General features: G+C 53.9%; 1 protein-coding gene across 1 annotated transcript in view; it reads right to left on the bottom strand.

The window, feature by feature from the left end:
• Positions 1 to 25771, bottom strand: part of ADGRD1 (adhesion G protein-coupled receptor D1) — a 101883-nt gene extending 76112 nt beyond the window's left edge. Inside the window, exons 1-4 of the mRNA XM_032396379.1 lie at positions 25262 to 25771; positions 25132 to 25168; positions 14457 to 14540; positions 10266 to 10388 (exon numbers count right to left, since the gene is read on the bottom strand). Of these exons, the coding sequence (XP_032252270.1) occupies positions 10266 to 10388; positions 14457 to 14540; positions 25132 to 25168; positions 25262 to 25321 (304 nt within the window). The 5' untranslated portion in view covers positions 25322 to 25771. The remainder of the gene's footprint in view (positions 1 to 10265; positions 10389 to 14456; positions 14541 to 25131; positions 25169 to 25261) is intronic.
• Positions 25772 to 26663: the final 892 nt, after the last annotated feature.

The raw sequence follows: 26663 nt of genomic DNA, 5'->3' as shown, positions 1-26663 counted from the left end.
CGGCTGCAGGCCCGCGGGTCATCAGCACAGGGAAGAAACAAGCGGGAGGGAAAAGAAGGAACTCTGATGATTGACAAGTTGATTCCCCACTTCTTTCTTCATATGAGCATTAAATCTGAGTCTACCCAAAAAGATAAAATGAGGAGAGGTCTTCCTCAACAAGACCCAGAAAAAGAAAAGGAAAACATCATCCAGATGCCACAAGAAGAGACAGATGCAATTGAGCGCAGAAATACAAAATTCTGCAAGGCGAATAATTTACCATAACAGCATCAGAGGGCAACTGGCCATCCAGGAAGAAAAAACTACACGTGATACATTTAACAGTCAAGAAATTCATGTCCTACTATGTAAAAACACTTGATAAAGAAAAGCACCATCACGAGCATTTAATGGGAACTTCCCAGGAGCAAGAAAGACTGTTCTAAGATCCTTCACACCCCTGTAAAGCGGGTGTGATTGGTGTCCCCATTTTACAGGTGGGGAAACTGAGGCACGGAGAGGCCACGCAGCGGGCGGCAGGCAGGATTGGAATTGGGCAGGGTGGCTGCGGAATCTGCACTGTAATCACGGCGCTGTCCCACTCTCCCCGGAGACCACGTGTGCTCCGGAGAGCGCGCGCTCGCTGCATGGAACTACAGGGATCCTCGGAATTGCAGCAAGAAAAGGACGCACAGCAAAGCCCCGGGCCAAGCGAGGAGGTCCTGGTGAACATGCTGTCCTCTCCGTGTCTCTGTGGAGGGTGGGAGGGCAACTGGCGGGGGGGGGGGGGGGTCTTCTCAGGTAGAGGAGCAGCCCTTCCCGGCCAGGGGGCTCAGCGCCGTGTGCCATACGCCCGTGGTTCAAAGTGGACCCAAGCAGCTGTAAGTGGAGAGATCACAGCCACCTGTAGGCCTCGTGGCCGGTGTGGCATCCAGGCGCCCTCCCCCAGGAACAGCACCTCTGTGTCCCCTGGGAGAGCCGAGCCCCCCTGCCCACCCCCGTTTCCTCCAGCCTGGGGGGGGGGGCCAACCACGCAGCCCGGGCCAGCTCCATCAGAGCCGCCGCCGCGGGGCCCAGAGTGAGGACTGACCCCGCTCTCACACCTGGGGTGCCCTCCCCAGAAGGGTCCAAGCGCAGAGAGATGCGTGTTTCTGCCGGGAGTGTTTGAGCACCTGCACCAGCCTGACGCAGACAGTGTTTCAAAGGGGCCACGATGCCTCCCATCCCATGTGCTTCCGCGCCACGTGACCCCGCCACTCTCCACCAACCCTCAGAGCCAAGTTCCCTGCCTGCCCTGGGCCTGACTTGACCCAGGGCGGACGGCAGAAGTGACCCTGGCCCAGCCCCAGCTGCCACCCGTCTTGAAGCTTCCGCTCTGCCTCTTGGAACTCTGAGCCGACACGGAAGTCCGGGCCACACAGGCAAGCCCAGGGGGGCCAGAGCGAGAGGGAGGGAGCCTTTGGCGGCCCCGGGCCTGGCCGCTCTCTGACCGCAGCTGCTCGCGGCCCCGAGCCCAGCCAGCCCACGGAACTGGGAAAAGAGACACCAGCTGGTGTTTTGCATTGCACAGCACAGCTAACCAAACCCAGTCTTGCCTGGAGCCATTCATTCCACGAGCCAGTAAACCCCCCTTTTGCTTAAGCCTAATTGAGTTGAGTTTCTATTGCTTACGATGACTCTCGGCTGACACTGACCTGGCGGACCCCACAAGGACGTGCACGTGGCTCCCTCCTTCCTTCCTGACTAGCATGTTGGGTCGAGGGTTCGGGGAGGATACCAGAGCGGCCGCTGCAGGGGAGGGGGCACAAGCAGACCCTCCATTCTCTCCCACTTACAAAGGTACTTGGGTCCAGCCGGAGGTGGCTGCCGCCCAAGTGAGACCACGACACGAGGGACAGCCGTCTGTCCATACACGGAGGCCCTGGCAGCCTGCTGAGAGCAAGTCTGCACGACAGTTACCCTGAGCCAGAAGGGCAGGCTCAAGAATGTTCTGGAGTGGGAAACTGAGGGCATCCAAGTCCAGTAACACCAGCGTCACCTCGGCGCCAAGCTCAGGTCTCGGAGAAGACCCGTCCCGGGGCTGCCACAGAACACATAGACTGGGGGCATCAACGGTTTCTCGCCGTTCTGGAAGCTGGAGTCCCTGGGGAGGCCCCTCTTCCTGGCTGTGCCCTCACCTGGCCCCTGGCGTGCGCGCAGAAGGCATTAGTCCCACCCGGGGCCCACCCCCAGCGCCTCCCCCAGCCCTGCCACCTGCAAAGGCCCACCTCCAGCGCCATCCTGTTAGGGAGAAGCTTCACCCCATGAAAGAAGAGGGACACAAACATTCGGTCCCTAGCAGTACCCTCACTGCTTCCTCCCTTCATTCATCCCGCAGATGTTTATGGGTGCTGAGCAAGGGGCTACAGACAGGTGCACAGACCCACAGGGTCCCTGGGCAGCGGGTACTCACCGCCGTGCAGGGCCAGGGCCAGACAGACATGGAACGCAGTCACACGGGGGTGTCTGCAGTAACCCCTGGATTCGGTGTCAAGAAGGGACACGGGGGCCATCTGACCTGAAGACCTGGAGTGGCTTCCCGGAGCGGAAGCGAGACCTGAAGGAAGGGGCGTTCTCCGACAAGGGAGGGACCGTGGAGCGTTGAAGGAACCCCAGTAACCTGCATCCGTGGCAGCACGTGCAGGGGAGGGGAAAGAGCAGAGAATGAGGAGCGGAGCGCGGGGGCCTCCGACTGTGAGGGGGCTCGGAGGGAAGGCGAGGCTGTGCCCCGGCCCGGATCCCCAGCGCCGCTGCAACAAATCCCCACCCAACTGACCGGCTCCTAACAACACGCACTGACTCTCATCCAGTTCTGGAGGCGAGAGTGTCACAGGGCTACACTCAGGGTGTTGGCAGGGCCGCCTTCCTGCCCTCGAGAAGCCCCAGGGGACAACGCGTTCCTTCCCTTTTCCGCTTCTGGACGCGCCTGCATCCCTTGGCTTGAGTCCCTCGCCCCCCACTCAAGCCACCTGCGCATGTCTCTCTTGGACTCTGCCCTTCCGCGCCCTTGGAGGACGCCCGTGATCACCTGGGCCCACACACGATCCGGGACCTGCAAGGCCCCTCGTTAATCACACCAGCAAAATGGGCGAAGGGAACACGGGAACTGTGTGACTTTTTACAGCTCCATGTTTATCTATGGTCACCTCTAAACAGAAAGGTTTTTAGAAAGAGGAAGAGCCTTTGCGGGATCCGGAAGGTCTTTAGTCCGAGCTGGCTGGTTCCGTTTGACAGCGCATCCCAGGCTGGCAAGCTGCGCGTTCTCCTGGTTTTGGGGGAAGAGAGACCTCCCAGAACTGGGGCCCTGGTTCCTTCATTTGTCACTGAATGGAGGCTGTCCTGGGGCCTCCCAACTAGCGGGTTCTCAGTGGGTTTTCCCGCAGCACGGCCACTGGGCAGGAGAGGATCCCGGCGTGCAAGGCTCCGACGGGGTAACACCTGCCAAGGGCTTCCATGGAGTACAGGCTGGGGGCAGAGTGAGGCTGGTGAGTGTGGGCTTTCCGGATCCCCAAGGAATGCTCCAGACACCAGGGGATGGTCGACCAGCAAGCTTGCCACCTCCGGTCCCAAACCCCGATCTCCTAAGACACTAAAATGTAATCTCTGTCCCCACGTTTCAGCTTAGTGCTGCTGAAAATGACATTTTCTACCTCTGTATTTTTAAGAGTAATTCCACACCCTAGGGTCCTGGACACCTGCTCCAAGAGGATTTTAGCACAGAGACACGCCCTGACACGATGCGAATCACAGCACGAGAGGCTGCCTCCGCCTCAGTTGTCTGCTCTTCTGACAGCAGCAAGGAGAAAATCCATCCGTGTGTAAGTCACGCTCACTAATCCCCACTCAGCAAAGAAATGCCTTGTCTCAAACGTGGAGCCCTCGGTGGGCACTGATCCCCAAGTAGAAGTCAGTAACGCACATGTCGCCCACTTACGGGAATTATTACCAGTTTTCAATTCGTGGGAGGGACATAGTTTCTTTTTCAATTACATCCAAGTGGGTGAAATTTAAAGAAAAACGCTAAGTATGATAATAGTTCAGGTGGTACACGCATATCGGTAAAAATTATAAAAATGGTTCTGAAGTGAGTAAAACTTAAGAATCACTGATCTTAAAAAGCATTCCACCACGACTGGAAATGTAGATAATTGCATCATTCAACCCAGACCAGTCAAAGGAAGGGATTCTGTCCGGGACTGTTCTCTGGTGTAGACACCTTCCCAACTTGCCGCAGTGCTGGCTCGATCGTCTGCATCGGGTAAGCTGAGTTCAAGGCGCTGGCGTGCCCCCTTTCTGCCCACATCAGGACTGTGGCAACAGAATCATGTCTGTCTGGGCACGCTTCCTTGGTACGATTTTCAAGCGATCTACTGTTGTCCATTCTCAAGACTGTGGAGACCCACTTGCCAAAAAACACAGAGAATGGCTCATAAGACTTACTTATTCATCCTCAGAAACATGGAACAACTCAGGAGGAAAGAGTATGGCTACGTATGGTTGTCCATGAACGCAAGAGGTCTTCCTCCTAAGGTGGGAAGTGAACAGGTATCGACTCCGTGGCCCAGAGTAGTGTCTCCCTCACAACATCTGACTTTGACTCGGCACCAAGAGGCCGGGAGGATAGTGAAGCTTGAATACTATATCCTATTTTTTTTTTCCAGGTCCATAGTTAGAAGACGAGAAGTAACAGCTAAAGAAAGTGGGAGAGATGACACCACCGGGAGCAAAACATGGAGAGAAGAAGAGCCGAAGGTCATAGTGGTGGAGAATCTGGACCACCGACACTGGGTGACGGATGAGGATTTCCATCCTCAGGCATATCTGAGCTTGAAATGGTAGGAGAATGGGCAATGTATGGAATGCAGTGACAGACAGCAGAGACACAATGGGACGGTGTCTCTCAGACTCCACTGTGCACGACAGAGCCTGTAAACTCTAAAGCCCATCCGGCCCGGAGGACAGCATCCATGAGCAGGAAATCCAGGTGGCTCCACAAAGGAGGCTCAGGCTGTGTGCTTTCAACATGCAGCACACGCAGAGCAAGCCTTTTCCAGATCAAATACTCGCTTCTGCCTCCGCACCAACAAGAGGCTCTCTCACTTCTTCTTGACACACCTGGCGCGGTGGGAGTCGCTTCTGCTCCCAATCACTGCCGCTTTCAGAGAGTGACAGCGCAAGCCATGGTGGTGCGTGCCAGCCAGCCCGGAAGGCAGCAGAGAGTGTCGGGGACCCAGGAGGTCAGCACGGTACGACCTATCTCTGGGAACCCTCAACCCCAACCATCTGCCACCCGGTGCGTGGGAGTACTGCTGGATTTTCTAATTTTTTTCAAGAGAAGTCGAAAGTATAGTTTTTTTAACTGAAATGTCTCATATAGGAGTTGGATATTAATTTCAAAAAATTTATTTAAAGCACCGTGGGAGGCTGTTCCTGCAAATTTCCCGAGCTGGGATATTCGGCTAAAAACAGTTTAGAAAGCTCATTAAAATATAAAAACCACCAAGAGGACCCACCTACTACTACCAAACAAAATACATTTGTGGGATGGTCAGCCGTGGCCAATTTGGGGACAGGGTCCATGAGAATGACCTGGAGGTCCTGCCTAAAAATATGGGCTCCCGGGCCTCGTCCACGGAGATTTGGAGTCAGTAGGTCCTGGACTGGAGCCCGAGAACTTCAACTCTCAACCATCTCTGCAAGTGACCCTGCTGCCCGTGGTTGATAAACGACATTCAGACTCACTGCCCTAAATCAGTGTGCAGCTCTGGCAGGTCTCGCGAGCCTCTGCGCCTCAGTTTCCCCATCTGTAACGTGAGCATACGGGTGAATACTCCCCAGAGGACCATCCGCTCCACACACTCCAACATCCCCGTAACCCCAGACCGTCCCAGGAAGATGGCGGCTGGATCCACGCCTGGCCTGCGTCCGCCAGACGCCTCTGGAAATTTCTTTCCTGAAACTCCATCCTGCAACTAGCTGAGCATTTTACTGGCAGCCTCTTGGATTTAGTAACCTCATGCAAAGGGGGAGAAGTCACCTCAAGGCTGGGAAGGAATTGCAGGTGCTGCTACGGGGCTTTGGTGGCCGTCCCGGTGTTTACAAGCGGAGGAAGTTCTGTGCGGGGGCGGAAAACGTGGGGCCCGTGGACCAGAGAGCAAAGCTAAGCGGGTGAGTACCCCAGCAAGACCGCCTTTTCTGAGAGCAGCCGACGTGATTTAGAATTGAATTGGCATCAGACGTAATGGGAGGAAGTCACTCCAGGTGGAAGTGGTCCAAGGCCAGAGAGAACTTCTAAAGGTCGGAGGAGAACGAAGACAGAACGAAGCTCCACTTTCGGAGCAGCGAGCAGCCCGTCAAACACGATGGAGAAGCGTCTGAAGGGATTGGAGCATCTGAAAGCCTGACTAGACGCATCTGCTCAGTAACACGTAGGAAGCATCTATGATGCTGGTTTTCACCCCCAGAAATACAGCGGTGACCAAGACTGACACAGTCCCCGGCCTCACAGAGCTGCCCCTGCGCAGGGAAGACGGATGACGAACAGGCCATCACCCGCTGTGCACGAGCTAGAGAGGAACGTGCAGTGAGCCACGGGAGCGCAGACAGAGGGGCTCACCTGTCTGGAAGGAACACCTGAGCTGAGCCCTCAAGGTCTACTTGTGGGTGAAACCAGGTGCTAGAACATTCCAGGAAGGATCCCTCCCTGCGTCGAGTTTCCCCACGAGCGCACTCGCAGCTTGTAGGGAATGAAGGACAGACACCTCGTCCTTCAGGAACACAGACTGTTTCCTTAGCTTCACGTCCGAGAATGGCCAGGCATCCAAATAGCCTTCTTCCCTCCAAAGATCCTCAAAAGCTTCCCCAGCTTGCACCCAGTGCCCATGAGAAACTTCCCCAGCAGGCACCGTTTGCCAAGAGGGAGGACCCCCGTGAGCTGACAGAAATGCAGGAAGGCGGAGAGCAGATGGAGATAGGGTCCAGCAGGAGCGGCCGTGGGCGCAGGAAATGGTGGTGGGCGGCCTGGCCGAGGGCGTGCACGGGGCGGCGGCTCAGCTGCTCAGCTGTTTACTCCTTTTTGAAAAGCTCAGACTTCAACTCTGCTCCTAAAAATGTCCTTTTTTTTCCCCCAAAAAATCAGCCAAAACCATGAATCGGGACCACAAGAGAATTTAGAAATAAGAAATATAAAAATAGTTGACCAGGTGGACAGGGAGCGGGGAAGGTCGCTCTTCATTTTAATGTTAGTTTTTATCATAAAAGTAATGGCTTATACGCCTGAGTCCACTAATACCACCAAAAAACCCCTAGAGAAACAGAGACAAACGTGTGGAGGAGGATGGGATGGATGTATCGGGAAAGACCCCACATTTCAGGTCCCCGAATCCTTCATACCTGACCACCCCTTTCCTCCCATCATTACCGACATTGTTCTCATAGTCCACCCGTTTTTAAAGCTCATGACTTACTGAAGTCTCTTCCTAAACTGTAGCTAGGAAATCACATTTTTTTTTTAAAGATTTTTTTTTTTTTTTTTTTAACAGAGAGCGAGCCCAAGTAGGCAGAGCAGCAGACAGAGGGAGAGGGAGAAGCAGGCCTCCCGCCGAGCAGGGAGCCCGAGGCGGGGCTCGATCCCAGGACCCTGGGATCATGCCCTGAGCCGAAGGCAGACGCTTAACGACTGAGTCACCCAGGCGCCCAGAAATCACATTTCTGATGAGCTATTTGTGTTCAGATAAAAACATAGCCATTAATGTCTCTAATTGCCCGGCGTCACCTGAAATCATCCCACACACTGGGTGCGCTACAGGGACGTTAATTTGGAAAGCGCTGGGCAGACTTTGCCTGCACTCTTGTTTATCTGGAACCCAGAAACGCATGCTCACGCAGGCTGCAGGGAAACTGCCTGAGCGCAGGATACACGTGGGGGCGCACACCGTGGTGCTCGGAGGTCACGCGTGCTCGGCTCCCTGTCCCCGGGAAGCGGACATGCAGACAGAGGGGTGCAGACTGAGAAATGCCCGACCTTCGTCGGTATCTGCAGGAAGCCTCATGCCAGCCCCGTCTCCCGGAGCCAAGGGTGATGTAAGGCTTCCTGGCTTCATTTTATATCCGGCCCTACTGTAAAGAAAAGGGCCGCACGATGGTTTGGACGGCTCCAGCCAACCCCAGCACACGAGAAGCCGCTATCGGAGGGGATATGAGGCCAAACCTGGCGGCTCTGCCTGCCGCCCCACGCTCTTGTCTGTCTCACTCTTTTTGAGGATGAATGAGCTAATACGTGTAATGAGATTGGTCCCGTGATAGTCACATGGTCAGCGATCGATAATGCTGGGTCGTTACTGTGGGTCAGTCCCCCTGGGGCGGGGGGGTTGCTCTCCAAGCAGGCAAGCTGGGGTTCTCATCGGGACGGATGCCCTGGCAAGAGGAGCCGAGGCCGCAAAGCTTCTCGCGGGGCCATCACCGAGGGGGCCCGTCACAGCCGGGCTGCACCTGCCAGGAGCCCGGTGGCTCCTCCCAGCTCCACAGCAGCCTCGTGAGGAAGGACTGTCACTGACCCGTTTGACAGACACGGACTCAGGGGGGCGGTTGCACGAGGTCACGCAGACAGGAGAACTGGGACCGGAGCCTGTGCTCCGACCGCGCTCCGTGTCCCGCAGGCACCCTGACGGCAAGGGCCCAGGCGGGCCTGACGGCCTGGGGGACAGTGTCCGTGACAGGCGGGCCTGACGGCCTGGGGGACAGTGTCCGTGACAGGCGGGCCTGACGGCCTGGGGGACAGTGTCCGTGACAACGGGGCGTGCTGTGCAGTTATCCAACCAGAGTCAGCAGGGGGAAGGGTGGTTTCTCAAGAGAAACTGGAAATCCATATATTTACACGGAAGTTCTATTTTTCCACATTGGCAGCTAGTTAACATTGTGTAGCCCCCGTACCTGCCAAGCCAAACACGGCCACAGGCGGGGGCCAGCCCAGAGCCCCGAGTCTGTGGTCTCGGAGTTCAGCTGAAACTTCCCAGAGCTCTGACCCCCGTGGTCCCTTCACGGGAGCCCCCGCAAGGGCTGGTGGTCCCGACACGCCCCCATCACCACAGTTCCGGGGACCCGCGCCGCCTACCTCCCGAACGACCTAAGATCCCCCCGCCGGGAGCCAGAGCAGCAGAGAACCTGTCCCCCAAGAGAAGCCGCTCCCCGCGGGCCCGGGCCCCCCAGCCCTCCTGCCCCGCAGGCCCTCCTAGTGGCCACAGCTGAGCCCGGGCTGTTTTTCATTTAGAGAAACAAACAAGCCTGATGTGTTTATAGGGCTGTCCGAACTCCGGAATGGCTCAGACGCTGGGTTTGTAAACCTGGCCGTGGTTTTGGACCTCAAAACCATTTCTAAAAATTCTGGGTTCTGCAAAGTCCAAAACATATCCCCCCCACCGACATGTTTTTGCCTTGTTAAGCTTTTGTTTTTCTTGGAATGAAGTCCACATGTCCCAAAATTGTGCATGACAAGTTCATCACAACGTTGTTTTGAGAAGGCCGTTGGATATCCGAACGGCCTTTGCTTTCAGACAGGCTTGCGTTAAACTCTTTCTTTTTTCCCCCAAAATGAAAATTCTCATTCTGCCCGGGGTAACGGAACTTGAAGGCCTGAAGCTGATTTGGACGTCAGACAACTTTTCAGAGGTTTGAAATGCGGCCCAGATACCCGTTGTCTGGACCTCTGATCCTGGGGAGCAGATCACTTTTCACAGGAGGACGGGAAAAGGGCAGAGCCTGCCAAGTGCTCTGCTGCCTACACGCGCTTTGTCCAGGGCGCGCTTCCCGCCACGGGCCCACGGCTCGCTGCAGGGGCGGCCCCCCACCGGCCCCCAGGCCCGGGGATAGAAGAAACCAGCCCAGGGCAGGAGTGTCACAGGCTTGCCCTGCCCAGGGCCACCGTCAACATCCCAGAGTCAGAAATAACGTGGTGGGAGCCACACCACCAATTTACTTCCCACAGAGGCCACGGCCCCGTCCAAGTCCCGATGTGACATCACCGTGTCTATTTCTATGGCGGGTTTTTTTTTTTCTTTACAAGATTAAATAGTTTGCTCTCACATCTCCTCAAGACAGTATTAGCTCTCAGTGTCCAGGACATACCTCTGGTCAGAATCCCAGGCTCCTGCACCCCTCCCCTGCCGCCCCTCCCGCCCACCACCCTGTGTCCACAAAGGCTCTGCACAGCCGTGGGGTTGCACCCCCACCCGCTGGCGCCCACTCACCGTCCGGGTCACACTGTGCTGGGCTGCTGATGCAAGAGGCCTTGTACCTCCCGTAGTAGAGAAGGGTGACTCCTTTGTCCTCTTTGAGGTAAATGCCCTTGTTGACCTTCCCCTCCACGATGTCTACGTAAGAAGAGCGACAACATCGGGCATCAGCGACCATCAGACTTATAAACAACTCACACATCAACACACTGTATTATTTATGTTTATAATATTATGCATCCTATATATTAATATTAACGCTTCATATTTAATATTTAGTCCTAGTTAAGTTAGAAATCATATAACAAGATGTGACTATTAAATAATAAATTGGTCGTATTAATATTTTGTCATCAATTACTACTGTATTTGTATGTACTATGCACCATACTGTAACGACACTCTAATTATTCCATCGGCCGGGGCTGGGTTCCCAGGTGACAGCCTCCTGCTGTCCCGAACTTTAGCTCCGTCCACAGGCTTCAGCAGCGCCTCCTGCCCATCTTCTAAGTGAAACGCTTAGGTACATGTTTGAGCTTGAAGACCACCTAAATAAACTCTTTCTCCCTGTGAGCTCTCATTGGAAGCCCCTAATCCTAGACGTGGGAACCTACAATTCTGCAAGAATCCATGCTCAGACTCTGGGAGAAAATCCCAGGAGGGCCTGCTAGCTCCAGGCGGAGTGGCCATGAGCCCCCATTGGTGCTCGCTGCTCCGTCCCCCCTTCCGTCTGGCCCCATTCCCATGGCAAACGTCCCTGATGGTGTGAGTGTGGGGTAAATGGTTTACAGGACTGATAGTGAAGACTATAAAAACCAAGTGTGATTAAGCATTTATTGTTCGTTGGGGTCAAAGTCGCCCAGATACCTCCTCTGCTGAAGGCACCTGCCCACTGCCCTTGAGCTGCCACCCAGGGGGAGACATACGGCAGGGCGCTGAGCTCTCGGGGCCTGACGGCTACCCCAGCGCGGGCTTTCCAACGGCCTCTGTCAAGGGGATAACCCACCCAACGGGCCTCCGTGTTCTTCCTTACCATTTTAAACTCTCTATTTTTTATCTCATTTATAGCTGGGGGTGGGGGGGATCTATATATTACGAAATTAAATGTATTGCAAAATTAACAGCTGCATGATTGAGCTAGGCTGTGTAAACCCCTCAACAAGACCGTCTGACTGGAAAAATGAATTTTGGAAGCCAAACACCTCACAGCTAGAAGGGCAACCAGGCTAGGTGTTGTGCTGAAAACCGTTGACGGCATGACCCCTGAATTATCCTAACTCACTTTCTACACTGCTCGGGGAGACCTCTCCCTTCTGCTTTGAGCTGCGTGGGAAAAATAGGAAACATACGGGCTCTGAGGTTATTAAGTAAGATAATAATTTAACCCTGACTCTACTGGGTGTTTTGTAAGACAGCTTCTAAAAATTAAAGAAAAAAATATCCAGCTACAGAAGACACGCTGATTTTAATGTTTGTAAGAGATCAAATTTTTGGTGAGGTATCTTAAAATCAACTTCAATTTTTCATTCAAAGGGTATGCTTTTCCTCCCCCAAAGAATATACACCATTTAAAAATCCAAACAATTTCTATTTTTAGGAAGTATCTCATGTGTCGGTCTGAAAGCAAGCAGCTGGTTTGGGAGCCCCTGGTCACGTGAAGCTTACATGCATCTTCTAATGCACCGCGGTTGTGGTGCTATCTCTAGACCCAGCTGGAAGCAGGTACTCCCAACACCCCGGGTCTTGGGCCACGTTCTTGGGTATAGGCTTGTTCGCTAGCCAAGACAAAGTGAACTGATATAGAACCAAATCGAACCGGCCTCTAGATTCACTGCAGATCCAAACTCGACCGAACACGGAACAGAAGGATACAAGTGCTCACCTACGGTTGCAGAGAAATTTGAGTAGGCAGAGTCATTGGTACGAACAAAGGTAGAGTTATGGGAAGGAAGCACAGTGAGGTTGTGGGTTCGCAACACTAGGTGGGACGACAAAAGAAAAAGCACAACAAATGAGTGACATGAGCAACGAATGGAACCGGCATATCTCTCAACCTGACGCGCACTGAGAAGCGGTCTTTCACCCGGCAAGCATTTTGGATTTTCTCTCCCAACCTCGCCTCCCCCCCAACACCCCCTGCCCTCCCATGCGCTGGACGCCACCGTGGCCGACACCCTGGCCCCCCAGTCCCCGAGCCAGGGCGCGATGGCTGCTGGCTCTCGCCACAAACGTGGGTTCCAATGTGCCGCGTCCAGCGCCCTCGGATACTTGGTTGAGAGATATGGAACTGAGCTCAGCCGAAAAATGGCCTTAACGAAAGGGTTCGTGGTGGTGATGTCACGACTGACGAGCCGAGGACACAGCACGGAGGTGACAGCACAATATCATGACACGTGGACACAACAACAGAGGATTCAGCGACAAATAACACAGTTGCACGAGCACCCGATGGCTGCCAAAGCCATTCAACTGTCCCCGGCAGCAAACCGTGCCGACGGACCCTCCTCTGCTGTCTCTGGAGAAGCCTGAGATGGAACTGAAATGAGCCAGCCGGGCATCGTCACATGAAGAACAGATCCAGGGGCTGCGGTGACACCATCACCATTCGCGTGTTCTGGGACACCCGTGAACACGCTGAGTTCTCGGGAAGTTAACGTGTCAGTCAACAAAATTCAGCCACGACCTAATTGTGTCTTGGTGATGACAGGACTTTACAAGAACTCCCCACAGGTGCAGGTGCTCAAGACACCCAACGTTCCTGGTTTGATCACAGCGGTGAGCCGTGTCGAGGGGTTAGGAGAGGAATAGAAGTATTCGAGCTACTGTTTGAAATAACTACTAAAGGGTTAGTTTCTGTGTCCTGAACAAGGAATTATGTCGACAATGCGTTTCCACTTGGTGGGATGGTCTCTTTTCACAGGCTTTAAAATAAAGGCCCTGAGAAGAGAGATGAGATTGTAACGGGGGGGGAAGCAGTCCATTTTCACCCGAGCTGGTCATGCAATGACCTCCACAGGGAGCTTACACCCCTGCGGTGCAGACCATTCCGAGAAAACACAGAGATCCAGGAGGGTCTTCCGTGTGGCCGCCATGCCTCGCCATGAGCAGGCAGGCAGGAGGGCAAGCTGACGGCCCCCGGGCTGGTCTTGCACAGGTGGGTCCTTCCACCCTCCCGGAGGTCCCTGCTCCTTGACGGCCCCCACTCTGAGGACACCGGTGGCCCAGAGTCCAGCCAGAATGCTTCTCGGTTTACAAATTTTAAGGGAAACATTTTAGAATCTTAGGCGGTGATTTATGGCAGCGCGTGAAGTCTCCGGGGTAAGGAAAATGCCGGTGTGCTGGTGTGGAAAGCACAGTAGTCAGCAGTGTGTGGGTGTTTTATAAAAACTCCAGCGCACAGAACCAGAGAGACCCGACGTGAGCTTGTGCGGGGATGGTTGCAACAACCTTGCTGCCTGTCACAGCCACGTGACTTACTCAAGAGCAACAAGGAAATAAAATTAAAATGTAAAAGCATCCCAAGGCACTCAAAACTTGTACTGGGAATGTTTCTTTACTGGAATGGGAGAAAGTGCTCGGGGGCATCTGGGGTTTCTCCTTACGGCAAATGTCTGAATTCGGTCACATAGAGGCTGTATTTTCCGTGGACTTAGGGAGCTTGGGAGCATCTTGGGTGCTGTTCGGTCTTTTCGAGAGAGCTGCCAGTGACGTGTGCAGAGGCCGATCGGTCGGTGGGGTACCCCTGCTGAGTGAACCGGCGACCCCACGAACGTGCACGGCAGTGCTGGTTGGCACGCCCTTCGGCACTCGGCTCAGATGGCCCCCCGTTTTGGCAGGCATGCGGATGATGCCAGTTTGGTCTGTCTAGAAAACGTACATCTAGACTCGTAGGCAGACTAACCCACCATCTGCAGCTTCAAGCTTCAAACAGCTGCTTTTGCTTTAAGGTTATTGGGGGGAAGGCACACACGTTAATGATATTTTGAACCACAAGTTCTGTCCTTCCATGATAAAAATATATCAAGGTTCTAGTAAATAAAATACTTAGGGTGAACAGTGACTAGGGGGAAGCTCCCCAACGTGTCCTAATCTCCACTAATCTCCTGACTTCAAAGTGGACGGTGTCCACACCCATGTCCCCCGACAGCCCCCGACCCCGCGTCTCCTGTTCCTGTGGCCTTGGGGTCTCTCACCACCCATGTCTACCTCCAGTTGTGTCCTGAAGCTCATGGATCCCATCCACATTTTCCAGCGGCCAGTAATGGGAAGCAGAAGCCAAGACCTCAAACCCTGGGGGGAAGAAAAGAATAAACATGTTAAATCGCCATCAGGACGGAAGAGCCGCTGACCCTCCACACGGTGAGCGGAGGGAGGAGCAACATCACAGCGACTGTGGGATTCACTGAGGAGGAATCTGAATAAATTCAACACACGCTCTAGGCATAACAGGGCCACACAAGAAGCGTGTCCTTTCGGGTCAGAAGAAAGGCAAGAACGGCCACTATCCCGTTATTGCTTTATACTGTTTTAGACGACATACCTGATGCAATCAGGCAAGGGAAAGAAATAAGCTTAAAATGATTTAAAAAGAGGAGGAAACCAGCACCAATATCACTGACCTCATGTAAGGCTCTTAACAAACACCTCCTTGTTTTATTGTAACAATAACCTGTCAGGTAATTATATTGTTTGCCTATTTGTAGAGGCGAGAGGCCGATGCTTCCTCAGAAATCGCCTCACTGGCTGGTTTGAGGGGCCAGGCTCACTCCAAGTCTCCCCAAGACGGCCCCTGGTGTTTCTGCTCTCGCCCTGCTTCCAACATACTAAATGTAACCACTTCAGGATTTCTTTACGACCCTTGTACTTTGAGTAGACAGGATTTTGTGCAGATACACCCTGTCCTACTCTGCTCATCCTACTTAATACCCCATGAACTATTTTTTTTTTTTTTAAAGATTTTATTTATTTGACAGAGTGAGATACACAGCGAGAGAGGGAACACAAGCAGGGGGAGTGGGAGAGGGAGAAGCAGGCCTCCTGCAGAGCAGGGAGCCCGATGTGGGGCTCGATCCCAGGACCCTGGGATCACGACCTGAGCCGAAGGCAGACGCTTAACGACTGAGCCACCCAGGCGCCACCAATACCCCATGAACTATTTCATGTATTTGCTCCTATCCAGGCTCCGTGGTGGGGTCTGGGGGACAGTCCCGGGGGGCACCACCTCCCCACGCACTCAGCCCCTCGCCTGGCTCCAATCTGCCCCCCAATTAGCTCTCTGTGATTAGTTCCCAGAAGTGGACATAGTGGTCCAGATGACGACATAATCAACCGCCCGAGGGGTCTGCCAGATCGTAGAGAAGTAAAAATTAAAGAAGTTGTCTCTGTGTTATTCATCGTAAAAAAAATGTTTAAAGAGGAGATAATACGACCATTATTTTCAAATGAGGTATGCCTCACAATGAGAATGAAAAAAGGAAACATCCTTACAAATAAGGAAAGAATTTGGTACAATGAAGCCCTGTTACCCACCAGGAAAGAAGTGAGTAAGGAGGTTCATACAAATGTGACCCGCGAAAGTAAACAGCTTCCCCGTATTCAAACGATCACGCGAAAACAGAACGGAAGAAAAGTTCTCTTTTGTAAATGCAGCCCACAAAGGGAAGACATTTAAGTGCAAAAGAATGAGAACCATACAAAATTCTCACAAAGAAAACAATAAAATAATACCGAGGGATGGACGAGCACCCTTGAATAATGAAGAATTTTGTAACCTGTTTTTGGAAAAGAGAACTCAAAATCATAAAAATGTAAACCAACCCTTGAATTCATATATAAACACGAGGAAATTCATTGTAAACATGCTGAGAGATTTTGTGTGAGGGAAAGCTCATTTCGGAGCTTATCAAGAAAAGGAAACAAGCAAGAATAACCCACAAACCTGCACGGGGAGAGCAGCGGGGGCGGGGGACCCGGACCTCACACACAGTGAGACCTGTCACGAGGTCACAACTACAAAGAGGATCTGGCACTGCGTACGAATAGACAGTTCGGTGGAAAAGACCTGTAAATATCGCCATGCACACGTGAAACTAGCTTATGGTAAAAGTGGTCTCTAAGGGCCGCCTGGGGGGCTCAGTCGTTGAGCGTCTGCCTTCGGCCCAGGTCATGATCCCAGGGTCCTGGGATCGAGCCCCGCATTGGGCTCCCTGCTCAGCGGGAAGCCTGCTTCTCCCTCTCCCACTCCCCCTGCTTGTGTTCCCTCTCTGTGTCTCTCTCTGTCAAATAAGTAAATAAAATCTTTTAAATAAATAATTAATTAATTAAAAAAATAAAAGCACAAAAAATTACATTGTACAATCTCAATAATAAAAAAAACTACATGGATAGAACAAGGGGCCATGAAAACATTAATTGTGCTCATCTTTGGGTGGTAGGATGACTTAGTTTCAAAATATATTTTTACAAGGGCGCCTGGGTGGCTCAGTCGTTAAGCATCTGCCTTCGGCTCAGGTCATGATCCCAGGGTCCTGGGATCGAGCCCCACATCGGGCTCCCTGCTCAGCGGGGAGCCTGCTTCTCCCTCTCCCACTCCCTCTGCTTGTGCTCACTCTATCTCTCAAATGAATAAAATCTTTAAAAAAATTTAAATTAAAAAAAACTTAAATGTAATAAAAATAAAACAAAAGCTTCTGAGGAAACCAGGTGATACATCTATGTGAATTTTTAAAATATTTCCATACATAAAAATAAATCAAGCTAAATCGAATTGGGGAGTGATGTTTATGTAATACATGGGACAGAAATGTACTGATTTCTTTTTAAAGAAATGTATTAAATTTATTGTATTCATTAAAACTCCCACTATTAAAATTTAAACCAACAACAGAACATTGGGGCAAAGGACATCAACAGGCAGTTCGAAGAAAAAGGAATGAAAATTACTTTTAAATATATGAAAAGACGTTCAACGTTGCTAATAATTTTTAGAGGCATGCTTAAACTCAGTGAGCTCGCCTGTCCCAGCTCAGCCAGCTGACTGACGAACAGTTAGAAGTACTAAGTTGGCAAATTCTACCACGTTTTTGGTGGAAGGTGCAGCCTTTCCGGAGGGCAATACCGCAATGACGATACACATTTCAAGTGCACTTTGATCTAGTAATTCAGCTCCTGGAAGTTTGTGCTAGAGATAGACTCACACATGGGATCAGAGAGCTACGCACAGGGGTATTTGTTGCAGGATTTTTTTTTTTATAGTACGGAGAGCAGTGAACAAAGATAATGCTCATCAGCAGAGAGACCAGGTACTAAGGATGGAGCACCTGCATAATGGACCAGGATGTAAGTAGGACAAAGCGGATGCACGTGTCCTGATGTGAAATGTTCCTCAAGCTGTATCGTCAAAAAATCAAGGTGAGAGAACATGTGTTAGTATCAGCTGTTTGTGGAAAACACAGCTGTCCAGCCTGCAAGGGGGAAGGGAAGGATGGGAAGGGAGGGAGAGAGATTTTGCATGGGTAGCCTAGAAATGGACAGCCGTATTTTAGGGGCGAGGAAACTGAGCAGCTGCATGGAAGACATAAGAAGATTTCTATTCCTTTATATTTCTGTTTTATTCAGATGTTTGGACATGCATTCCTTTAGAAACTTAAGACGTGGAGACACGTGACTTCAGCCGATGTCCACCAGAAGTGGATCTACTCTAGCAATGCAATACGGAGACTCTGGAATGTCAAAATCAAAAATACTCATTTCCATTTCTACCATGCTTTTTCCCCCCCTAAAATGTAGGCTATTCATTTTGAAGAGAGAAACATCATTGATTTGTTATTCATCTGGGGCGGGCGGGGCGGGATGGGGGGTGGGGGTCAGAAAAGGGAATGACATCTGTCGTGCCAAGAACAGGTGCGGAATCTGCTTCACAACCCACATCTTCATCCAATCAACGCTGTGGATGGTAAATCCTTCCCTATCATCCCCATTCACTATCGCCCACCATCCGTTCTGGGCAGAAAGGCTGAGAGCATAAAGGGATGGTGGTCTTGTTCGCACAGGAAGCCCCCCGAGCTAGCGAGAGTCTGTGGGAGAAGGGGGTTGGGGTCCACAGACGGCCTGCTATCCCATATCACCGGGCTCCAGACAAGTCCAACACCCCACTGCGTCGCCCCAGACGCCAAGTATGGGCAACACAGATGGTCGGACGGAATGGAGATGCGTAGTGGTGGGCTTGCGAACTGAAATGTGCCCAGGGGCCGGGCCCGGATGTTCACGACGGTCTCCCACCTGGGGGCAGCGGAACCACAGCAGGTGCTAGAAACGGGAGCCACTGCGGTGGGGCCGAGGGTCTCGGGGTGGGGGCCGCGGCCCTCTGAGAGGTGTGTGTCCTGTCTGAGGACCAAGCTGCTCCCCAGCCGGTCCCTGCGGCTCTGCAGGGAGGTCTGCTCAGCACGGCCATTTCTCCCGCTTTTAGGGAGAAGTCAGAAACCCAGATTTTGCTGATTCTTTCTTCGAAATCTCCCCAAATCTTCATGTTAGCAATTATGGTGATTATTCTAACTAAAGCATTGCGTGGTGCTAACAAGACGTGCCTAAGAACTAACTTCAACATGTAGGTTCCCCTTTACAACCTCAGGCATAAAAACCCATAGCCCTACAAGTGTCATCAGAACAAGCAAATCTCGTTCTTTTGGGAATAAGAAAGACCCTCTGGGGCTACGTTCCCAAAAAGAAGGTGACCTGAGATGTCCAGGTTATACAAGCACCTTGGTTTCCACCAGATAAACCCCATAAAGACGTGTCTGCGTAGGCAAGACAGCAAGCTGATCACGCGGCTCCTTCTGGGACTTCCTGCCCTAACGAATAAATGACGGAGCAAGAGAGCTATTCAGCTGACACCACCACGGTTAGATCGAGCTCTCCAGGAACAATTTCTCATCCCAGTGCAACGTGCTGGACTCAGCCTGGTGCGGACAGCTGATGCCCCGAAGGAGTGTTAACACAGCCCTCCCTTCCTTTCTCCTTTTCAGGTTTTCCTTGGATCCCGCACGCCCGCCCCTTCTCTGTGACTCGTGAGCGGGAACCTCATCCCCTGAGGCTGCAGGAGAGTCCGTCCCGGAGGCCCAGGCCTCGTTGGACACAAGCGGACGCCACGGAGGAAATCAGTCCCCGCCTGCAATGCTCCCCCCGCCGCGAGCACCAGCGCCCCGACCACCGGAGCCTCGGCCCCAGTGACCCCATGCACCAGCACCTCCGCCCTTTCTGCCAACTGCTTACTTGTTCGCCCACAGCACCTACTCGTACTCGAATACTTTTGTTTGTTAATATATTTGCTGTGTCGGGCTCTCTGATGCATCTGTATCACATTCTCGTGTCTAACACGGGGCCTGGGGTGTGTCTGTCTGCCTACTCCAGATTTTTGCATTTGGATTCTCCCCAATATGGTAATCTTAGTGATAAATTTTTTCAAACTATGTAGGCAGGATAGATGATGAAATGTAATCATGGATAAATGAATGGATAAACAAAGAATATATATATATACTTCTGAAACTATCTATACCCCAAGAACCTCTACTGGTCAAATTTCCATTTGTTCAATAGAGTATAAACATTATTTTTAAAAATTCCATCATGAACACTTCCCTTTGCACGGGGAAGATGAACGAAGTTTCTGCCAGGACCTAGTGGTTCGGACAGCCCCTTGCAGACCATATAACACCGTGGTGGTGACAGATGTTAATTCGCCTTTTTGCAGCGATCATTTTGCAATATGTACAAATATTGAAGCATGACATTGTACATCTGAAACTAAAATGTCAATTACGTCTCAATAAAAAAAATACATAAAGGGAACTGTCGATTTGCACAGAGAAATAACTAGTCTGCAACCAGAGGGAATAATCACCGTAACCACCCGCGTTGGCCTCCCCGACCTCTAAACAGGGCCGTGAGCAGAGCGACCCCGACCTCCCGGAGCCGGGCCGGAACTAGCAGCTCCGTATACCCGAGGCCTGGGAATGGCTGGATAACGGAGTCGTGTAAGGTCCCTTTTCCTCATTAGAGAAGTTATCTAAACGGCATGTGGGTAAACTTTTTAAATGCCCTACAATTTCTTGGCCGGCGCCGTTTATGGGTTTAGGTCTATCAACCATCGCGCTTCCCAGCACCGTCCTCAGAACGGAGCAAAGACTCAGCGGCCTGGGGCCAGAGGAAAGGCTTAATGCTGTCACTTCTCCACGGTCAGAGAGAGAGAGAGAGAGGAGAGTGTGGACAGACGAGCCGAGGACGTCGCCCCCGGGGCCGCCGCGCAGCAAGCCGGCCGACCTCGCGGATTCCTCTCACCCTCGACCTGCGGCACAGGGTCAGGCCCAGGCTGGCTGAGCGTGTCCTGCGCGGGAGGCAGTGGGCTCGGTCACAGCAAGACGGGGACGCCTTGCAAGCCCCAGCACGACCTTAAGGGGGCAAGTCTGGAGCGGCCGCGGCAGAAACAGGGGGCCCTGCTGGAGGCTGGCCCCGAGTCCGTGCACACCTCCCGCTCGGCACCTACCACGCTCTCGTGGCCCCCGAGCGCCCTTACGTGTCCGAGCCCACCGCCACCTTGTACCCTGCGACCTCGGCACACCCCCTGCTCCTGCCTGCAGGAGGGTGCGGGCTCCGTCAGGGGACGCGCTGGGGGCCCCGCAGAATGTGCAAGAGTGCCCGCTAGGCTGCTCCGTGATCCTCGGAATTCGGGGTGACAATTTACGGAGCCGTTCCCTGCGGGGTGGGCATCTGGGTGCTTTGCAAACACTCCCCCTTCAGGAACGGGGTCCCCGCACGTCTGTGTGTCTGTGAGCCGGAGCCCTTGACGGGCGCTGGGCTGGGCCTTCCCCCCCGGGGCTCCTCCCGGGACCCTGCGGCTGGCACCCCAGCAGCAGGAGGGAAGGCGGCCTCGTGGGGCGGGTGCGGCAGGAACCGCGGGGGTCGGACCTCCCTGCGGGATGTGGACATAAGGACGAGAGAGAGGAGGGAGAGGGGGGAGAGAGAGGAGGGGAGACAGAGACACAGAGAGAGAGAGACAGAGAGAGTGAGAGACAGAGAGTGAGACAGAGAGAGACAGAGAGAGATAGTGAGAGACAGAGTGGGAGAGACAGAGAGAGACAGAGTGAGACAGAGATAGTGAGAGACAGAGTGGGAGAGAGAGACAGAGTGAGACAGAAAGTGAGAGACAGAGAGAGTGAGAGACAGAGACACAGACACAGAGAGAGAGAAGAACAGAGAGACAGAGACTGAGACACAGAGACAGAGAGAGACACAGAGAGACACAGAGAGAGAGAGAAACACAGAGAGACAGAGAGAGAGGAACAGAGAGAGACAGAGTGGGAGAGAGAGACAGAGAGAGTGAGAAAGTGAGAGAGAGTGAGTGACAGAGACACAGGGTGAGAGACAGAGTGAGAGATAGTGAAAGAGACAGAGTGAGAGACAGCGAGAGTGAGAGAGTGAGACACAGAGAGAGACACAGAGAGTGAGACACACAGAGAGAGACAGAGAGACAGAGAGAGTGAGAAAGTGAGAGACTGTCTCTCACTCTGTGTCTCACTCAAAGTGAGAGACAGAGAGACAGAGAGAGAGAGACAGTGAGAAAGAGTGGGAGAGACAGAGTGAGAGAGACAGAGAGAGTGAGAAAGTGAGAGAATGACAGAGACACAGAGTGAGAGACAGTGACACAGAGAGAGACACAGAGAGTGAGAGACAGAGACAGAGAGACAGAGTGAGACAGAGACACAGAGACAGAGACACAGAGAGAGACAGAGAGAGACACAGAGAGTGAGAAAGACAGTGAGAGAGACAGAGTGAGAAAGAGTGAGAGACAGAGAGAGACAGAGAGAGTGAGAGAGAGACAGAGTGAGAGACAGTGAGAAAGTGAGTGAGTGACAGAGACAGAGAGAGACAGAGTGAGTGAGAGATAGTGAGACAGAGAGTGAGAGACAGCGAGAGTGAGGGACAGTGAGAGAGACAGAGACAGTGAGACAGAGACACAGAGAGTGAGAGACAGAGACACAGAGACACAGAGAGTGAGACAGAGACACAGAGTAAGACAGAGACACAGAGTGACAGTGAGAGACAGAGTGAGAGAGTGAGAGACAGAGACACAGAGACACAGAGTGAGAGACAGAGACACAGAGACAGAGTGAGAGAGACAGAGTGAGAGAGACAGAGTGAGAGAGACAGAGAGTGAGAGAGTGAGACAGAGAGTGAGAGAGACACACAGAGAGTGAGACACAGAGAGTGAGACTGAGAGAGTGAGACTGAGAGACAGAGTGAGAGACAGAGAGACAGTAACAGTGAAACAGTGAGATAGAGACAGAGGCAGAGAGAGACAGAGAGACAGAGACAGTGAGAGAGAGACAATGAGACAGAGATAGTGAGAGACAGGCAGAGAGACAGATAGAGACAGAGACAGAGACAGTGAGACCGACACAGAGACAGTGAGAGACAGGGAGATGGAGACAGAGAAACAGAGACAGTGAGACAGTGAGAGATAGAGATAATGAGAGACAGAAACAGTGAGACAGAGACAGAGAGATAGAGATAGTGAGAGACAGAGGGAGAGAGACAGATACAGAGACACAGAGAGATATACACAGAGACAGTGAGAGACATACAGAGAGACAGAGACACAGAGGCTGACAGACACAGAGAAAAGGAAGGAGTGGGGAGGGGAAGGGGAAGGAAGAAAACGCAAGCAGTAGGGTTTCGTCCACTGGGGAACACCCACGGTCGTGTCTGGGGTGCGTCCACCTCTGTCCTTATGGTCAAGGAGGAGGAGGAGAAGGAGAGGTGATGAAGCGTCCAGAGCATGGCGGGGGAGGGGAGGAGGAGACACCCCGAGACACGGGAAGGGAGACAGGAAGGGAGCCCGTGGGCATGGACGTCGGTAAGAAGGCTGAGCAGCTCCAGCTCTCCGCGTGGGCTTGTGTGCTCACTGCCGTCCACGTTCGTCCGCCACCATGCTGTGTCCACGGTGCTAGTCACGGAGGAAGCTAAGTCAACTTCCACCCGAGGTTAGGGGGTGAGAGGAGCAACGCTTCCATGTGGAGCAGAGACTGAATTCAAACTGCTCCTTGCAGCTGAGGGCCAAGGGTCCAGGTGCACACGTGTGCTTGCGTGTGCACAGGTGTGGGGGGTAGGTTTGGACGTGTGTGCATACATGTGGGTATGTGTACAAGGGAGTGGCTGTGTGCGCGTGTGGGTGTGTGTACCTGAGTGTGGGTGTGTGTGCACGCGTGTGGGTGTGTACATGGGTGTGGGTGTGTGTACCCGAGTGTGGGTGTGTGTGCATGCGTGTGGGTGTGTGTGTGCATGCGTGTGGGTGTGTGTGCATGTGTGTGGGTGTGGGTGCATGCATGTGGGTGTGTGTACATGGGTGTGGATGTGTGTGCATACATGTGGGTGTATGTACAAGGGAGTGGGTGTGCACGCGTGTGGGTGTGTGTACCTGAGCGTGGGTGTGCATACGTGTGGGTGTGTGTACCTGAGTGTGGGTGTGTGTGCATGCATGTGGGTGTGTGTACCTGGGTGTGATCTGTGTGCATGCGTGTGGGTGTGTGTGCATGTGTGTGGGTGTGTACCTGAGTGTGGGTGTGTGCATGCGTGTGGGTGTGTGCATGTGTGTGTGCATGCGTGTGGGTGTGTGTGCATGCGTGTGGGTGCAATGTGTGTGCATACATGTGGGTGTGTACCTGGGTGTGATGTGTGTGCATGCATGAGGGTGCATGCACGTGGATGGCTGTGGATACGTGTGTGGGTGCAACGTGGCCAGGGTATGATCTGGAACCGCTTCCCGGCTCCCTTTCCCACCGGGCAGCAGCCTGCGTCTTGGAGGCCGCCCTACCCCCCGTCTGCCCGCTGACACCTTCCCTCACTCCTGTGCACTAGAAAACCAGCAGGAGCCCGGCCCCGGCGGGAAGGGGAGCGCCTCAGGGGCAGACACACACGCTCCTCAGTGTGATGCCTGTGTCCGCACTCTGGGGAAAGAGGAGCGCACAGAAACTCACGGCCTTCACACCTTTTCCAACAGACTTAACTTGGGCGTGCGGGTGAAGAGAAACAGCAACACCTGCCACAGAAACGGGGAGTCCAGGTGGTGAGCCCGCCTTGCCGGATCACCCACAAAGGAGACGTGTCGGTCCAGCCCCATGACGGAGGCCCTGGCACTCTCCGCAGAGGCTGGCCTTGTACCTGGGTGGCCCAGGGGTGCTGCTGTGCCCACAGGTTCTGGATGGTGCCCGGAAGGGGCTGGGCTACAGGGGACAGTGGCCGGTGGGAGCTCTGAGTCAGAGGCATGCTCTTCAACGGGTCAGGGTTTGTTCGCATGGCTCTCGAGGACGGGCTCAGGGACCTCGACGGGTTCCTCACCCCCACACACAGGCAGCCAGGAGGCCCAGGGCACCGCGGCCCCAGGGGGTTCCCGCTGCTCACCAGGCCCCCTCCTTCCACACGCCTGCACCTGCGACGCGGCCACACCACTCGGGGACAGCTTGCAGACGGGGACTCGCCTTGGCCCACGGACAGTGAGCTGGGACGGGGACAAAGAGGACGGAGCCCTAAGTCAGCATGAAGACACACGGCGGGAGTTAGGACAGCACCTTCCCTTCATCGTAAGATGGCAGTGACCGAGAGCCCGAGCCCTCCGGGCGGCAGCCGCACCTGGAGGCACCAAGGTGTGACCCCAGGATGAGCAGAGCGCCAGGAGACGAAAGGCAGGGCCGGGGGGGGCGGAGCGGGGCAGAGGGGCGCGCGGAGGGGCCGCCCTCCACTGGCCGCGGAGACGAGCGAGCGAGCGAGCGACGCGCGTGGGGAGCCCCGAGCCAGGCGGGAAGAGCACAGGAGGACGCTCCCTTACCTGGATGGGCCGGCGACCTGGAGAAGGCTCCGCGCACCTGCACACAAAGACCAGAGGGTCAGACACGGCGGGGCAGCCGCCGGCAGAAAGCTCTAGTCCGACCCCAGACAGAGCGGCTCGGAGACGTTACCTGGAAATCCCAAAAGATCAGTAGCAGCCAGGGGTGCCCGCCCCAGAGCAGCCCCCTCATGGCTGCCCAGGGGTCAGGGTGCCACCCGAGTCCCGGTCCTGAGGGTCTGCTGCCCAGCACGCGCCCTAACTTTCACTTCCCCGGGAAAGGGACATTTTCACAGGTTCCGGAAAGAAAAGATCTGCTTCTCCTTAGTGTGGGGAACGCGGCCGTCCTGAGAGCTCACGGGCGTCTCTCCCTTGTGCTGAGAATGTTCGGGGCCCGGCGTCCCGGGAGGGCAGCCCCCTGCCGGCCGCTGCTCACAGAGCCCCGCGGGGCCGTCCGCCGCCGTCGGGCTGGCCTGGCTCTCAGGAGTCTCAGTCTGTCTCCGTCCGGGCTTGGCGATCGGACCCCTCGCTCCTTCCCTGAAGTGGGTAGAGTGAGAAGACCCTCGGGGGCGCCGAGTCCCGGCGCTCCTGCCCGGCCTGGCCCGTGTGTGCGCTGACTCAGCCCGACGCCCCGCCGGCCCCAGCTCTGGGTGGAGAGGCAATGATGTCAGGCTCTCTCCTCAAACTTTGTTCTGGTCGGCTTCTCTATTTATACCCCTCGCTGCCGCGTCCTTCCTGGGTCCTAACACCGGGCTGTTGAGAACAACTGGCCGACCAGACAGGCACGGGCATCCCCGGAGATCAGATGCTTCCCGCCCGCACCCTCCGGGGCAGAGCGAATGTTCCTAACGAGAGATCGGACAACAAACCATGAACCGTGCTGACAGCTGAGGCTTGTTTGTCCGAAGGGAGAAAGGTGATACACAGGTGGCAAAGGAAAACAAATCACACCCACGTGCCCCCAGAGGAGTGCTGACCACATGCTTCTCTTTAACCCTTTCAGAGGCAGGTGAAAGCTATGGGATTTTTTACAGGGTCCTCCGTGGAATCACGCCAAACCCCATATCCACCAGCATCCAGGATCCTGCTCTCCAGGGGATAACAGAGTCCAACCCTGAGCCTCAGTTTACTCAAGACCAAATGTTTATCCAATCTACCCCAAATCCACACTCACACGCACACTCACACACATGCTCACACGCACATGCTCACACACACAACTCACACACACGTGCTCGCACTCACACATTCACAGACACACACACGTGCTCAAGCTCACACTCACACACACGCTCACTCACTCATGCACGTGCTCACTCACATGCACATGCTTGCACTCACACACACATGCGCTCTCACACGTACGTGTTCATGCTCACAGGCTCACGTGCATGTGCTCACACGCACTGCTCACACACACGTTCACACTCACACGCACATGCTCGCACTCACACGTTCAGACACACATGTGCTCAAGCTCACACTCATGCACGTACTCACACACACGCTCAGAGACACTCATGCACGTGCTCACT

The sequence above is a fragment of the Phoca vitulina genome, unplaced genomic scaffold (assembly GCF_004348235.1).
Source record: "Phoca vitulina isolate PV1807 unplaced genomic scaffold, GSC_HSeal_1.0 scaffold91, whole genome shotgun sequence".
NCBI lineage: Eukaryota > Metazoa > Chordata > Mammalia > Carnivora > Phocidae > Phoca > Phoca vitulina.
The sequence above is the reverse complement of the archived record's forward strand: the minus strand, read 5'-3'. Positions and strand labels throughout refer to the sequence as shown.